The 15085-nt window shown below is 56.3% G+C and overlaps 1 protein-coding gene across 1 annotated transcript in view; it reads right to left on the bottom strand.

Annotated features, from left to right (window-relative positions):
- Sgsm1 (small G protein signaling modulator 1) overlaps positions 1-13528 on the bottom strand; it is a 47239-nt gene extending 33711 nt beyond the window's left edge. Inside the window, 9 exon segments of the mRNA XM_051161722.1 lie at positions 543-681; positions 3802-3934; positions 4101-4264; positions 4846-4913; positions 7353-7477; positions 11044-11175; positions 11307-11452; positions 11643-11710; positions 13372-13528. Of these exon segments, the coding sequence (XP_051017679.1) occupies positions 543-681; positions 3802-3934; positions 4101-4264; positions 4846-4913; positions 7353-7477; positions 11044-11175; positions 11307-11452; positions 11643-11682 (947 nt within the window). The 5' untranslated portion in view covers positions 11683-11710; positions 13372-13528.
- Positions 13529-15085: the final 1557 nt, after the last annotated feature.

Here is a 15085-nt window from a genome sequence, read left to right as displayed (position 1 = left end):
GTAATGCCTCTGGCTCCTAGTGCATGCTGGACCTGTATTTCTTGGCCTCTCTCTGAGGGGGACCACTGAGTCCAAAGCAGAAACCCCATTGCCTTCGATGCGGTGGACTAGTGACATCCACTAGAAAGCAGACAGACCTATGGCGGACTCACAGGACACATCAGCATTTGCTGTTTTTTAAAAAAGCCACTGTTGCTTCATGACTGTTTGTTACAGCAGCAGAACCTTATCCTGACCGACACATAGGAGGGAACTCCAGTGGCCAGGACCACAAGAAGCCATGATTTAAACCTAGCTCCTGGGGATCCATTTCTCACGTTCACACCTCCCAAAATCCAGGGCAAGGCACGAGGTAAGACAGCCACAGGCCTTTGGTCTGTGCTACTGAGCCCCTCCGTGTCTGTGGCCTAAGCCCCGCCTACCTCTGAGCCCCTCCGTGTCTGTGGCTTAAGCCCCGCCTACCTCTGAGCCCCTCCGTGTCTGTGGCCTAAGCCCCGCCTACCTCTGAGCTCTTCCGTATCTGTGGCCTAAGCCCCGCCTACCTCTCGTGGTTGCAGCCATTGGTTGAGCCGCCATCAGCTGAGCCGCTTTGTGAACAGGAAGAGCAGGAGGACTTCCGTGGACTGGGCTGCCACAGGGATGGAAGGTTGTTCACGGAGACGTCCATCAGGTCCTGGGGCACTGTGGCGGATGGTGGGTGGGAAAGGGGCCCAGTGATAACCTCGGTTAAATCAGTGTAGATTACAGCAACCTCACCCCGAAGCAAGCAGCTCCCCCGAAGCTGGCTCAAGGACAAGGAGGATCTGAGTGTGACAGCCCCAAATGTGCCCGACCACAATCTGACAGAGTCCCCGAGTCCACCCGATCCAATGGAAGCCACCACCACGATTCGGAGGCTCTGGCCGTGAAGCACAGCGGGGGGGGGGGCAGCCAGACAGGGAAGGAGGGAGGGAGGAGGGAGGGAGGGAGGGAGGGAGGGAGGAGGGAGGCCAGAGCCGGGAAGACAGGCCCATCCCGGTGCAGAGAACCTCACCTCGCCATGTCCTCATTCAGTGTGTTCACAGAAAGGTGACATTAGGGAAGCGGGTCCTACTGGGTACTTCTGGGGGAAGGTGGGAGGAGGGGCCTGAGTCCCTAGACACAGCCTTCCACAGGAGCGTGTGTGGTAAGAAGGGAGGGACCTCATCTCACCACACAGGCGGAGTCCCTGGTGCCAGGAAGGGCACTCCCGAACTAGAAATCACCTTCAACAGGGGCTGCTTAAAAAGCCATGTGGCCGGGCTGGAGAGACAGCTCAGAGATTAAGAGCACTGCCTGCTCTTCCAAGGGTCCTGAGTTCAATTACCAGAAACCACATAGTGGCTCACAACCATCTATAATGAGATCTGGTGCCCTCTTCTGGTGTGCGGGCACACATGCAAGCAAAACACTGTATACTTAATAAATAAATAAATCTTAAAAAGAAAAAAAAAAGTCATGTGCCCATCTAGTGCCCCTGATGTCCTGGACAAAGCCCTCAAATGCACTCAACTTATTATAGACTCTCTCTTTGCACGATGTAGGTCCCAGGGATTGGACTCAGGCGGTCAGGCATGGTGGCGAGCCTCCTTATTCACTGAGCCGTCTTGCTGGCCCAAGACCTGGCTTTCCTGTGATGACTTTCAAGGGCATAAAGTGATGCCCAGCTCCTGGGCTGTACGGATGGGGCTGGATTTGGCCCCTGGGCTGGTGTTTGCTGGTCTAGGACATGAGACAGGTGTTCACATTCTCACCTGTTCTGGTCTCTTAGGACAACTGCTCCCCCCCCCCTCGTTTTTGTTTAGTGTGGTTTGGTTTGGATTTTGGTTTTTTGAGACAGGGTTTCTCTGTTAGCATGGCTGTCCTGGACTCACTTTTATAGACCAGGCTGGCCTCGAACTCACAGCTATCTGTCTGCCTCTGCCTCCCGAGTGCTGGGATTAAAGGCATGAGCCACCAAGCCCAGCTAGGACAAACTCTTACAGGCTCTCCTTCTGAGCCCCAAGTGGGAGGGAGACTTACACTCTTGTCCTCTCTCCTTGTCAGCAGAGCTCAGTGTGACTGGGTCATCCCAACCCCTGAGACGGAAGAAAGCTGCCTATAGAACGTGGCTCTTGCACACTCCCCGCTCTCACAGACTCACCACTGAGCTGGCCAGAAAACACCCTGGCTTTCAGCCTATCTCAGGGAGGCATAAGTGCACCCAGCACTTATGAGTCACAGAACCTAGGAGCTGCCTCTGTGGGGTGGCTCCAGGCTGGCTGGTCCCCTTTTTCTATCCTCCTTGGGAACAAGACTCAAATGACGACATGGCCGAGGTGGTACCCAGCCCCTGGGGGAAGGGGAAGCGGACATTACTGGGGGGCTGCTCCTTCATACTCCGTGTGGGGATGGTGAGGTACCCTCTGGTTTGTGCCCACTGGATCCCCCTGGCCACCACCAACACGGACTGGCCAGAAGCAAGCATCATCCAGGCAGGGCCCACGGACACGGGCAGAGGGCTGCCCAAGAGGTCAAGGGCAACTTGAGGTAGAAAAAATACAAAAACAAAGAAACAAAAAGAACCAGTGAGGAGGGAAAGCCAAAGTGCATGGGTCAGAGGGCACCTCCCCTGCCCTGTGCCACATATATTGTGTTGACTAGAGGATGAAGTGTCTGCTTTAGTAAGGCTCCGTGCCAGGCACTGGACCAGGCTTGTCATTTATCCTTGGTGACATGTAAAGAGGTCAGCTTTCCTTGGAGCAGGGGCAACAGCAGCGGCAGTGGAGAGAGCTGGGCTTTCTCTTTAAGATGGAGGGAGGGGGTGACTGGGGGGGGGGGGGAGGAACTGGGAGGGGCTTGCCCAGCCGCCCAGGCTAGCCTCAAATTTGCATTTTTCCTGCTTCAGCCTCTTGAATGTTGGATTGCAGGTGTGCTGTGCACTCTGTGTGTGTGTGTGTGTGTGTGTGTGTGTGTGTGTGTGTGTGTGTGTGTGTACACGTATATGTAGATGTCTGCACATGTTTCTTTCACTGGCCCGGAACTTGGCAAGCGGTATAAGCTGACTGGCTTTCGAGACCCAGGGGCCTGCCTGACTGTGGCCCCCTAGCACTAGGGTCATGAGTGCCTGCCATTATACCGTGCCTGGCTTCATGTGTGTGTCTACATGCACACACGAGTGTTGCGTGCATAAGTACGCTTGTATGCAAAGGCCAGAGCAAGATCTAGGGGGTTTTCTTCCATTGCTCATTTATTCCACAGAAGGCCTCGCTCTAAATCAAAGGCCCATCTTGGCTGGTTAGCCAGGGAACGTGGGAGATTTGTCCATCCCAGCTCCCCCTCCCCCTCCACCCCCCAGGGCTGGAGTTATGGGCATGTGCAGACACGCTCGGCTTTTACGAGATACTTGAATTCAGATCCTTGTGCTTGCATTGACTCCCTAGAGCTCGAAAGTGAGATGCTGACAAGAGAGGTCACACGGCAGCTAGCATGCACCTCTTATGTGCGTGTTGAGTGCCCATTTCACAGGCGAGGAAAAATAAGGCTGGGGAGGATGGAAAGTCGAGCTGGGTCCTAGAGCCACATCATGGTCACCGTTAGTGTCACCTCCTACCCGGTGGCCTCTTTACTAGCTGAGTAAGGGGTGGCTGTCGGTTTTCATTCTAGGGGAGGTAGAAGTTTTGGACACTTAGGTTTCTGAGTCCCCTTTGCTGGCCCCAGAACCCAGACCCGATGCCTCCTGCTTGTAACTTTTAGAGGGGTTCTCAGGAGGAGCCGGCGAGCTCGGGGCCCAGGGCCGCTTACCGAATTCGGACTGCATGCCTGGGTAGATGATGCGGAACACATAATCGGTGGCTTCGTCATCCTCTTTGTCTGAAGACGTGGACTCTGAGGACCCCTGTGGGCTCCGCTTGCGCAGCTTAGGAAATACCTTCCCCTGCAGGAGCACATCCCATGTCAGGCTTTCAGAGAGCCACCTGTCCCCAAGCCTGGCACAAATGAGGGCCTCAGAGGGGCGCTCGGGAGGCCACCAAGTCACAGGAGGGCCCAGGGATACCCCACAGCTGACTGGAGCCCCACCACCTCCACAGCTGACCCCTCACCTTTCCTCGCTGTGACCAAAGCGGCGGGTCCAGCTGCCCATGAGGAAGCAGCCCGTTCTCCAGACAGGAGAGGAACTGTAGCAGGTGCCCGCCCTTGGGGAAGCGGAAGGGCGGCCTCTGGATTCCATCCTGGCTCACCAGCACCACGGTCCCACCACTGTCCACTGCGCCACCGTCAGACAGGAGAGAATGGTGGGATGTCCCTGGGAAGCACAGTGCAGCCCCCACTCTGCAAACCCACACACCTCCACCCACAGGGCCAGCCAGACCCAGGGGAGCTGCTCCGAGGCTCTGGGCCGTAGGTGTCTCCTAAGAGCACGCACTGGACGCCTAATGCACACCGTGTTAAGAGTAGTGTGTTGCTGTGACACCCAGAACACCCCCATGAGGCTTGGGCACAGCTGGTAAGTTACAAAGCCTGGATCTGAACCAACGTCTGCCTTAGCAACGGGGATTTAAGCCCCTGAGTTCCATGCTCAGACGGGGCACACCACACTCTGTTTATTCTAAATGTACGTCCTTCGGATTTAACGGTGCATGGTGGCTACCGATCTCTGGTCTGCAGACCACTGATCTCGGAGTCACAAAGACATGGTTTCAAGTCCCCGTCTCTATAGGCCTGTGTCACATCACATCTGACCGCACAGCGCCACCCCATCCCTGGGTGGTTACAGTGATTCAGTGCTATTTGCTGAGGAGACCAGATGGACGCCACCCAGCCACCTGCTGTCCCCGCGGTCCCTACCTTGCTGGTGGCAGTGCAGGTAAACGATCTCCTCTAACCGGATGGTCACAGCATAGTCCCAGTAGACGCTAGAAGGAGAAGTCGGGGAGACTGCAGGAAGGCAGAAGACCAGCCCAAGGGCAACCCCACCTCTCACCAGCTTGTCCCAGCATCCGTATCCCAACCTGCCTGGCTGCCCTCTCCTTCCTTCCGTCCCAGCACCACAACTTTCTGAAGAAACCCCCGTCTCCCTATCTACCCAGTTACAGGAGCCCAACTCCATCAAGTCTCTACCCCAGGAGTCTGAGATGATCACCTAACCCAGGCTGACCAGTCAGCACCGATCGGTCACAGAGCTTGGGCAACATGACTCAGGCAGAGAGGGTGACAGGAAAAGATCAGCTTCAAGCTTAGACAGCCCAGGAGGAGGTCATGGCTGCCCAGGGTCCTTCAGAGCCATGCAAGGCCTGTCAGAAGACAGGGTCAGCCCGCAAGAAAGCGGAGGCGAGAGACAGGGTGAGTTCAGGCATGGCCGCTCAAGTCCCTGAGTCCAGCCCGAGGTCCACCTGTCCCTGGGTTCCTTGGATCATTGGACACATACTCAGCTGCTTGAACTTGATTTTCGTATTGGAAGTTAAGCATCTGTACTAGCTCGGAGCCATCGGCCACCATGCGGCCATGGGCAGAAGTTAGAATGGCCTTTCCCAGTTCTGACCTTACACAAGCCAGTAGGGAGAATTTGATGGTTTATCTGAGCCTCGGTTTCCCCATCTTTAAAATGGGAGCTCTAATAAGATCACCAATGTAGTGTCTCTCTGAGGATTCAACAGAAGGATTTGGCCCGGAGCCCCTCACTCAGTCAGCTCAGAGCACAGTGCTTGCAACGTGGGCACCCTGAGTTCTGACTTAGTATGTACTTCTAGGTCAGGACCCACTACGATCCCGAAGCAACTTATTTTCCCCATCGTGTATGCTGTGCGAGCAGGCGCCCCGGAAGGCGGGCCTTGTGGGAGCTCAGGAATGCAACCACCCAGAGACCCTGTACCGGGGAGCAGAGTTCTGTGGCACCGCCCAGCCCGTCCCATGCTCTGCCCAGACCCCCTAGAGTCTGACCAAGCTGCCATGATGCCAGTCAGAACTGAACACACGGGTATGGTCCAGGCCCAGTGGCCCCCCAGGATCCCACAGAGGGTCTAGTGGATGCGCATTCCTGTGTGACCATCCTTCCTCTTTTTGTTGAAACTCCTGCTTCTGCCCTCTCTCCTCAGGCACCCCCACCCCCACCCCCACACACGTGCACCCAGCAGCCTGACCTCTGGCTGACAGATTCTTTCCCAAAGATATCTCCTTTTCATCAACCCTTGCGTGGCACCTGCTCTTGGGAGGACCCAGACTAAGGCAGGCATCAAGCCAGAGGCTGCACCCGACTTCTGATGTCCTCTGTGTCTCTCCCCATCCTCTCTGTCTCTGAGCAGGATGTCATTATGTGACTTCCTGCCCTGGGCTACCAGCCAGCTGCACCAGCATGCCCAAGGAATTGGACGTCCTTGCTGGTGGTCAGAAACCACACTGCCCTTTCTGGTTATTGGTGCTCCCTGCACACCGTGAAGGGCTCCATTCCTACATCCTGAAGTACAGATGAGAAAACTGAGGCTGGGGGACACAGAAGTGACCGCTCAAGGCCACCTGGGAGGGGGCGGGGCCAGTCCCTGATTCAGTCTGATGTGGTCACCTGGGAGGGGGCGGGGCCAGTCCCTGATTCAGTCTGATGTGGTCACCTGGGAGGGGGCGGGGCCAGTCCCTGATTCAGTCTGATGTGGTCACCTGGGAGCTTCCCTGATTCAGTCTGATGTGGTCACCTGGGAGGGGGCGGGGCCAGTCCCTGATTCAGTCTGATGTGGTCACCTGGGAGGGGGCGGGGCCAGTCCCTGATTCAGTCTGATGTGGTCACCTGGGAGGGGGCGGGGCCAGTCCCTCACAGCTTGCTGAGGTGTCCTTTGCTGTCCCTACAACTTCCACAGGCCTAAATTACGTTTTTATTTATTTATTTGGTGTGTGTATGTGTGTGGGAGGGGCAGGTGGATGCACATCATGTTGGACACGCGTGGAGGTCAGAGGGCAAACTGGAGGGGTCAGAGGGCAAACTGGAGGGGTCAGAGGGCAAACTGGAGGGGTCAGGTCACGCCTTCCACCAGCTGGGTCGCGGGGAATAGATCCCAGGGTTGTCAGGCTTGGTGGAAGACACCTTTGCTCACTGCACCATCTCGCTGGCCCTAGAGAGTAGACTTATAGGTGTGAGCAGCTGACCACGCCTACTCCTGAGGCTCTGCCTCTTTGTCTCCAGACAAAGTTGTCCCTTCTCTCAAGTTGTCCCTTCTGAGGCCACAGCAGCAGGGAGGCTGGGCCAGGTAACCGGAACAACCAGGCAGCATGGTAGGCAGGGCTGTCTGTGTGTCCCTGAGGACAGAGCGCCCTGTGCGTAGGAGAGTTAGAGGGACCCGGGAGGCGCCCCGCTGAAGTCCTCCTACCTCTTCTCGTAGTCCAGGTCCCCCACAGACCCATTCATCAGCTGGTTGGGTGTCCACTTCAAGGTCATGACATCAGCTGTCTGGTGCAGGGACAGGTACCCTGGCACAGCCTCCATGTCATCCCTCTGCAGAGAGAGAAGAGCTCAGCCGTTGGCCATGTTGCTGGACTCCAGTGGACACCGGCTTTGTCTCCCCCTCTCGAGGCCAGGCTGCCTCTACCCTGAGGTTCCGTTACACGCAGTAAAGAAGACTGCACCTTAACGTCACTCGTTTCAGACTGGGGCCTGTACCTTGGCCAATTTTAGAGGGTAGGGAGCGGGCAGGTACCCATGTGGCTCATGTCTATGGGAATAGATATTACCCAAAAACCCTCTCCCCAAGCATACACACACACACACACACACACACACACACACACACACACAAACACACACACTGTGCACCCAGCAGCCTGACCTCTAGCTGCCCAGAATCTGCCCAGGGGACCCCTCACCCTATTCCCATTATTCCAAGTCAGTGGGTGGGCAAAAAATGCACCCCCCACGGAGCCCAGTCTTCTCTCCCCCCCCCCACTCTTGGTCTTGAGCCAAGGTCTTATCCATCCCGGCCTTGGGGCGTGTCTGATGGACAGTGGTGCCTCACAGCTGTGAAGTGGCCGCCACTGTGCTCCCACCATCACACAAAGGCCCAGTCATTGCTGTCAATTATCCCCTCAGTTGAGCCTAAGCAGGGGTGTTATTTTTGCGGGGGGACACATGAATGCATTTTAAATGTCCCCTGGTGGAGGAGCCTGTGATTCGGTCTTGAAAGGCAAAGCTGTTGCGGCTTGGACTCTGGAACAGGGTGACCACACTGTTCATCTCTCCAGGTCACAGAGTCCCAGATCCCATTGGAAAGCAGAGACATCACACACTCCATGGGCCTTCAGACCCCTGTCGGAGATGACAGTGGACGCTCTGTACTTCCCAGAACTGCTGCTAGGTTCTTATTGTGTTGAGGAAATACTTTGGGTTTTGTGAGCCATATATGGTCCTATGGCCACCACTCCTCTCTGCCACCAGAGCCTGGCATGATCTTGTTTCTCTCTCTCTCTTCTCTCTTTCTCTCTCTCTCTCTCTCTCTCTCCCTCTCTCTCTCTCTGTGTGTGTGTGTGTGTGTGTGTGTGTGTGTGTATGTGTGTGGTCTCTCTCTCTCTGTCTCTCCCTCCCTCCCTCCCTCTCTCCCTCACACAGCCCCCCTCCCTCCCTCCCTCCCTCTCTCCCTCACACAGCCCCCCTCCCCCCTACTCCTGTGGATGGATCGGTAAGCATGCTTAGCTCTCTACCCCTGAACTGGGCCCCAGTCCTTAGCATTCAAAGCTTCTAGTTGGTCATTTGAAAAGCGGCTACATCTTAAACTCATTACTTGCTAAATCTGATAAATTAGGGCTCTGTGATGCAGGTATGACAGCCCAGAGGGCAAAATGACCTGTTCAGGGTCACCCAGTGGTTGAACCTGTGGTCACTGAGCTAGGACCTCTCCCTGTTTCCTTCCAGCTGATCCAGAACACCACACTGACCGTGAGAGAGGACAGGAAAGGCCTCTGCCTCAGGGCAGGGGCTGCTCATGCCTCACGCTCCACCCTTGCGCCCAGCCAGCTGCTGGAGCACAGAAAGCAACTGGAGCATCTGAGCAGCTGGTGTGAGAGCCAGTCCCAATCCCGCCCGCCCCTCAGTGCCGGCTTCAGAGTGGCCATCTCTACAGTCAGTGCAGCTCTAGGCACCTCGCAGTGAGCACTGGCCAGGCGGCAGTGAGGAAGAGGACCACGTTCATGACACCGTGCCTCCCCCACACAGAGGGTCTAAATGTTTGCTGCGGGACAGCAAGAGTGACAGAAGGCAGATGGCCTGGTGGACAGGGATGTAGGCACAGACTGAAAGAAAAGTGGATGACCCTGTGGGTGCCTAGGAACTGAGTAGACGGAAATGCAAGTACATTAACAAATGGTGGGGTATATGGAGAATGGAAGAGCTGACTGGCCGGGCAGCTAGCTGGAGATGTTGCCGTATGCACACACATAGAGATGTGACAGGTGTGTGGGTGCGTGTGTGTGTGTGTGTGTGTGTGAGTGTGTGTGTGTGTAAGTGTGTGTAAGTGTGTGTAAGTGTGTGTGGATGCGTGTGTGTGAGTGTGTGTGTGTGTAAGTGTGTGTGTATGTATGTATGTGTGTGTATGTGTGTGTGGGTGTGTGTAAGTGTGTGTGTGAGTGTGTGTGTGAGTGTGTATGTGTGTGTGAGTGTGTGTAAGTGTGTGTATCTGTGTGTAAGTGTGTGTGAGTGTGTGGGGGTGTGTGTGTAAGTGTGTGTGTGTGTAAGTGTGTGTGTGTGTGTAAAGTTGTTTGTGTGTTATGTGTGTGGAGTGTGTGTGCTATGTGTGTGTTGAGTGTGTGTGTGGTATGTGTGTGTGTGTGTGTGTAAGTGTGTGTGTATGTGTGTGTGTAAGTGTGTGTGTAAGTGTGTGTGTATGTGTGTGTGTATGCGTGGGTGTGTGTGTATGTATGTGTATGTGTGTGTGTGTGTGTGTGTAAGTGTGTGTAAGTGGAGAGATGGTTGATGGATGGATGGACACACAACCAGATGGGTGTAGGAACAGATAAACAAGGCAGTGGATAGATGAATGATAGTTTACTGGCCGATTGGCAAATGGGTGAATCAACAAGTGGAGGGGGCTGGATAGACAGATGGTGAATGGGCACATGGTGGGCAAAAGCCAATCTATTCTGCATTATGTAAGTAGATAGGTGTTGGCAATGGAGGAACGGACAGACTGTGGGGGGGTGGGGTAGACGGATGGACGGATGGACGGATGGATGGATGGATGGATGGGTGGATGGATGGGTGGATGGACGGATGGACGGATGGATGGATGGACAGATGGATGGATGGGTAGATGGACGGATGGATGGATGGGTGGATGGATGGTGGATGGATGGGGGTGGGTGGGATGGATGGATGGAGGTGGTGGGTGGGGGATGGGTGGGATGGGTGGGTGGATGGTGTGGTGGGTGGATGGATGATGGATGGGTGTGGTGGGTGGGTGGGGATGGGTGGTGGGTGGATGATGGATGGATGGTGGGTGGTGATGGATGGATGGATGGGTGGGTGGGTGGGTGGATGGGTGGATGGGTGGATGGATGGGTGGATGGACGGATGCGTGGATGGATGGGTGGATGGATGGGTGGATGGACGGATGGATGGATGGATGGATGGGTGGATGGATGGGTGGATGGATGGTGGATGGATGGATGATGGTGGATGATGGAGATGATGATGGTGGATGGAGATGGAATGGAGGATGGATGGTGGTGGATGTGATGGTGATGGACGGATGGATGGATGGGTGGGTGGGTGGATGGATGGGTGGGCGGGTAGATGGATGGATGGATGGAAGGATGGGTGGGTGGATGGATGGGTGGGAAGAGACGCTGCTGGGTAAACGAACCAACATACAGGGGGTGGGTGAATAAATGGTTATATTGGTAGATGAATAGATGAATAGATGTAGTTGTTGGTAATTGCATGAACAGATGGGTGGGTAGATAAATAAATAGCTGGGTAAATGGATGGGCAACGCAGAGTTAGAGGGACTTCCCCTGCCCCCATAACCTGGGGCCAAACCCTCGGAGCATGATCTAGGCACACCCGGAACTCACTGGCTGAACCAGGACGTTGTTCTTGCCATAAAGCAGAGTGGCCCTGGAGTTCTGGTGCAGGGACTCCACGTAGTCCCGGGCAGAGACGGATGGCCGGTCGTCCATGCTGCCACTCGAATGCCTCTTCTGGATCTGGTATCAGGGCAGGGGACAGGGGTGAGCCCATGAGTGACCTTCAGAACTCTCACCCTGTCCCCTGCAGGCCCCACGGCCCAGTCCAGACCCTGTCCAAGGCCCTCCCACTGCCCGCCCTCCCTTCTCACACAGAGCGCCGGCCGCTTGGTGGGTGAGTCCTGTCTCAGATGTGAACTGTGGATTCGGTGTCTCTGGACCAGCTCATCGGCTGAGGGGTCAGTCCAGAAGTGGTCCGCAGTCTTCATCTTAGTGTACTCCAGGGCGCAGGGCCCCACTGCGGAGCACACAGGGCTGGGAACCTGGAGTCCCCCGAAGTGCCCCCACCCTACTGCCTCAGAACGGGCTCCCTCAGATCACCCCCTTTCCCTCCAGGTAGTGAGGGCGCCCCAGAGTCCAACAAGAAGGCACTAGAGCAATAGACAGGCCCCTGAGCCCCAAGAGTAAAGGACCAGCCAAGCACCTACCCAACAGAGATGCGAGGATGGGGCCGTCCACGGGGTCCATCAAGAGCGCCTCCTTCTCATAGTATTTGCTGTTGGGAGGAAAGGACGCGCAGGTCTGCAGGGAGACCAGCAGAGGGCGCACATGGGCAGACTAGGCTCACCAGTAGAGGGGCGCACGTGGGCAGACTAGGCTCACCAGCAGAGGGCGCACATGGCTCACCAGCAGGGGGCGCACGTGGGCAGACTAGGCTCACCAGCAGAGGGGCGCACCGTGGGCAGACTTAGGCTCACCAGCAGGGGGCGCACGTGGGCAGACTAGGCTAACCAGGCAGAGGGCGGCACGTGGGCAGACTAGGCTCACCAGCAGGGGGCGCACGTGGGCAGACTAGGCTCACCAGCAGGGGGCGCACGGGGCAGACTAGGCTCACCAGCAGGGGGCGCACGTGGGCAGCTAGGCTCACCAGCAGGGGGGCGCACGTGGGCAGACTAGGCTCACCAGCAGGGGGGCACGGGCAGACTAGGCTCACCAGCAGAGGGCGCACGTGGGCAGACTAGGCTCACCAGCAGGGGGCGCACGTGGGCAGACTAGGCTCACCAGCAGAGGGCGCACGTGGGCAGACTAGGCTCACCAGCAGGGGGCGCACGTGGGCAGACTAGGCTCACCAGCAGGGGGCGCACGTGGGCAGACTAGGCTCACCAGCAGGGGGCGCACGTGGGCAGACTAGGCTCACCAGCAGGGGGCGCACGTGGGCAGACTAGGCTCACCAGCAGGGGGCGCACGTGGGCAGACTAGGCTCGCCCAGCGCAGAGCCTCGGCGGCAAAGGGTACCTGGCCTGTAGCTCTTGTGCACTGGCTCACTAAACCACAAGGATTTTAGGAAAGCAAAGGAGTGAGAAGTCGGGCTGGTACCAACGTAATAAAATGATGTCTAGCCATGGCGTAGACTCAAAGCTGTGCTAACAACCGTCCGACCCTGTTAGGTCCAGACAGACGCCAGGCACAAACCTCTGGAATTTGGCCCTGATAAATGTGTGATGTCATTGGTACAGTGTTCCTGCTGCAGGGTTGGGATTCTCTTGTTTGTGAGAGATACGATGGAAGAGTTCCTAGTTCCTTGAAGTCTCAGCTAACATATACATATCAATATATAGAGAAATACGAGTTAACATCCGGCTGGATGGATGGCTCCACAGTTAAGCACTCACTGCTCCTGTGGAGGCCCTGGGTTCAATTCCCAGCACCTGCCATGGTGGCTCACGATGATCTGTAATTAGCTTATCTGAATGGGCACTGATGAGGAAGACTCTCACTCTGTAAGAAAGTCACATTGGATTACTCTGAGCCAGGGGAGGAAGTGTCTAGCCTCGCTGTGCGTTTTCAACAGGCCATGGGCTCGCTAAGTTCATCTCTACATCTTCTCTGTAAGCCACTCCAGGCTTTTTAGCTGGAGAGACCACCAAGGCACAGAGAGGGTAGACCGTCCTGCGGGCGAACACCTATCAAACGGAGGAAATTGCAGGACAGGATCCAAGATCCACGCCCCATCTTTCCCTAAATGTGAGCCCCTATTTTTACATTGCTCTCCAATGCCTGAATCCTCCCCAGGGTTCAACCTAGCTAGTTTAGGGTCAAACATGCGGGAAGCTTTTAAGTCTTTCCTAACTTCAGGAGAAAAAAGTTTATTCTCGAGGGTGCGGTTCCCAGAAGGGCCAGCGGGTGGCGGCAGAGCACCGAGGGCTGGCCTCTCACCTGCTGTTTTCCACTAGATAGTGGACGATTTTGTCCAGGACCCTCTCAAAGAGGGCAGTGCGGATCCATAGGTGCTTGATGGCCAGAGGGGACAGGTTGGGCAGCTTCGGCAGCTTGCGCACATTCTCCTGCAGGCCCTGGATCTGGTTTCGCCTTTAAGACCAGCAGGAGGAGAAAACTTACTCAGGAAAGGGTGAACTGGCTCCTAGTCCTGGGATAGAGGATGGGGTGGGGTGGGGGATGGGATAGGACTGAAAGAGAGGATAGGGAAAGGAGAAGGGGGAGGGGTGGGGTGGGAATGGAAGAGAGGATGGGGGTGAGGGTAGGGGTGGGGGTGGAGAGTGAGGGTAGGGGTAGGCAGTTAGGGTAGGGATGGGGATGGAGTGGGATGGAGGTGAGGATAGGGGTGCAGGTGACAGTGGAGATGACAATGGGGGTACAGGGTGATGGTGGAAGAGGTTTGGGGGATGTGGGTGGAGGGACATGGGGCGGGGTGAGGGTGGGCATAGGTGATGAGAGTGAGGGCTGCGGTAGGGGAGAGTGAAAACAGCAGGAAAGACAGGCCAAGGCTGAGCAGACACAGCTCTGCCAGTGGGAAGGCCAGATGCCAGCCTCTGGCCTTGCTCTCTCTCCCTCCCTCCTCTACTGCTGTCTCTGCTTACTTCTGTTTCTCTCTCCTGTGTGTGTGGGGGGGGGGGCGGGGAGGAACGCTGGCCAAGGGGCCTTAGATCTCCACTCCTTCAAAGACGCTGCTCCTGGGAAGGTAGCCCCCGTGACAGCGACACCCCACCCACCATCCTAATGGTCCATGGTCCAGCCGGGCTGCAATCCCAGTCAGCCTCCACGCACCCAGCTCTCCACAAAGCCCTTGTGCTGCAGTTCTGCAGGGCAGGTGAGACCAACAGATCTGCCTCCGAGTTCACGTGAGAGACCTCGTCTCAGTGAACAGGGTGGACAGCGATCAAGGAAGACATTTATGCCAACCTCTGGTCTCCATGCGCACGCACACACACACATCCACGCCCACATACACGTGAATATGTGCATAGCCATTCACATCACACACACACACACGCACACACAGACACGCCCACATACACATAAGCATTCACATCACACACACACACACACACACACACACACACGGAGACACACCCACGTGCATGTGAACATGTACATAGGCATTCACATCTCACTCACACACACACACACACACACACAGACACGCCCACATACATGTGAACATGTGCATAGGCATTCACATCACACACACACACACACGCACACACACAGAACGTGGCTTCCCGCTGGCACTTCGTCTCTAACAGTCACGCGTGGGAAGGGCCTGGAGGCTGGCGATGCAGCTGTGGCAGCTGGTTCCGCTCTCAGTAGCCAGACAGCAGCTCAGGTCACGGTGAACAATGAATGAGCAATTACAGACACGGAGACAACTGGGAATGAAATAGTCAGGACGACAGAGAGGATGAAAGTGTGTTGGGGCTGACAGAGCTGGGGGAGAGCCCATCACAGGACCGGGGGTGAGTGTGTGGGAAAGACTGGTGGGTCTGAGGAGAGGGAGGGAGGGGGAGGGACAGGAGGTGTGGGCTCTCACCAGGCTAAGGGGCAACAGCGTGCACTGCCCTCTGAGGAGGGGCTTGTCCCAGCCCATGTCCCCCGCCCCCCATGCCACACTCACGCACTCTCGATGAGTTGC

This window comes from Acomys russatus, chromosome 19 (genome assembly GCF_903995435.1).
Source record: "Acomys russatus chromosome 19, mAcoRus1.1, whole genome shotgun sequence".
Classification (NCBI taxonomy): Eukaryota; Metazoa; Chordata; class Mammalia; order Rodentia; family Muridae; genus Acomys; species Acomys russatus.
This window is presented reverse-complemented; position numbering and strand designations above follow the sequence as displayed.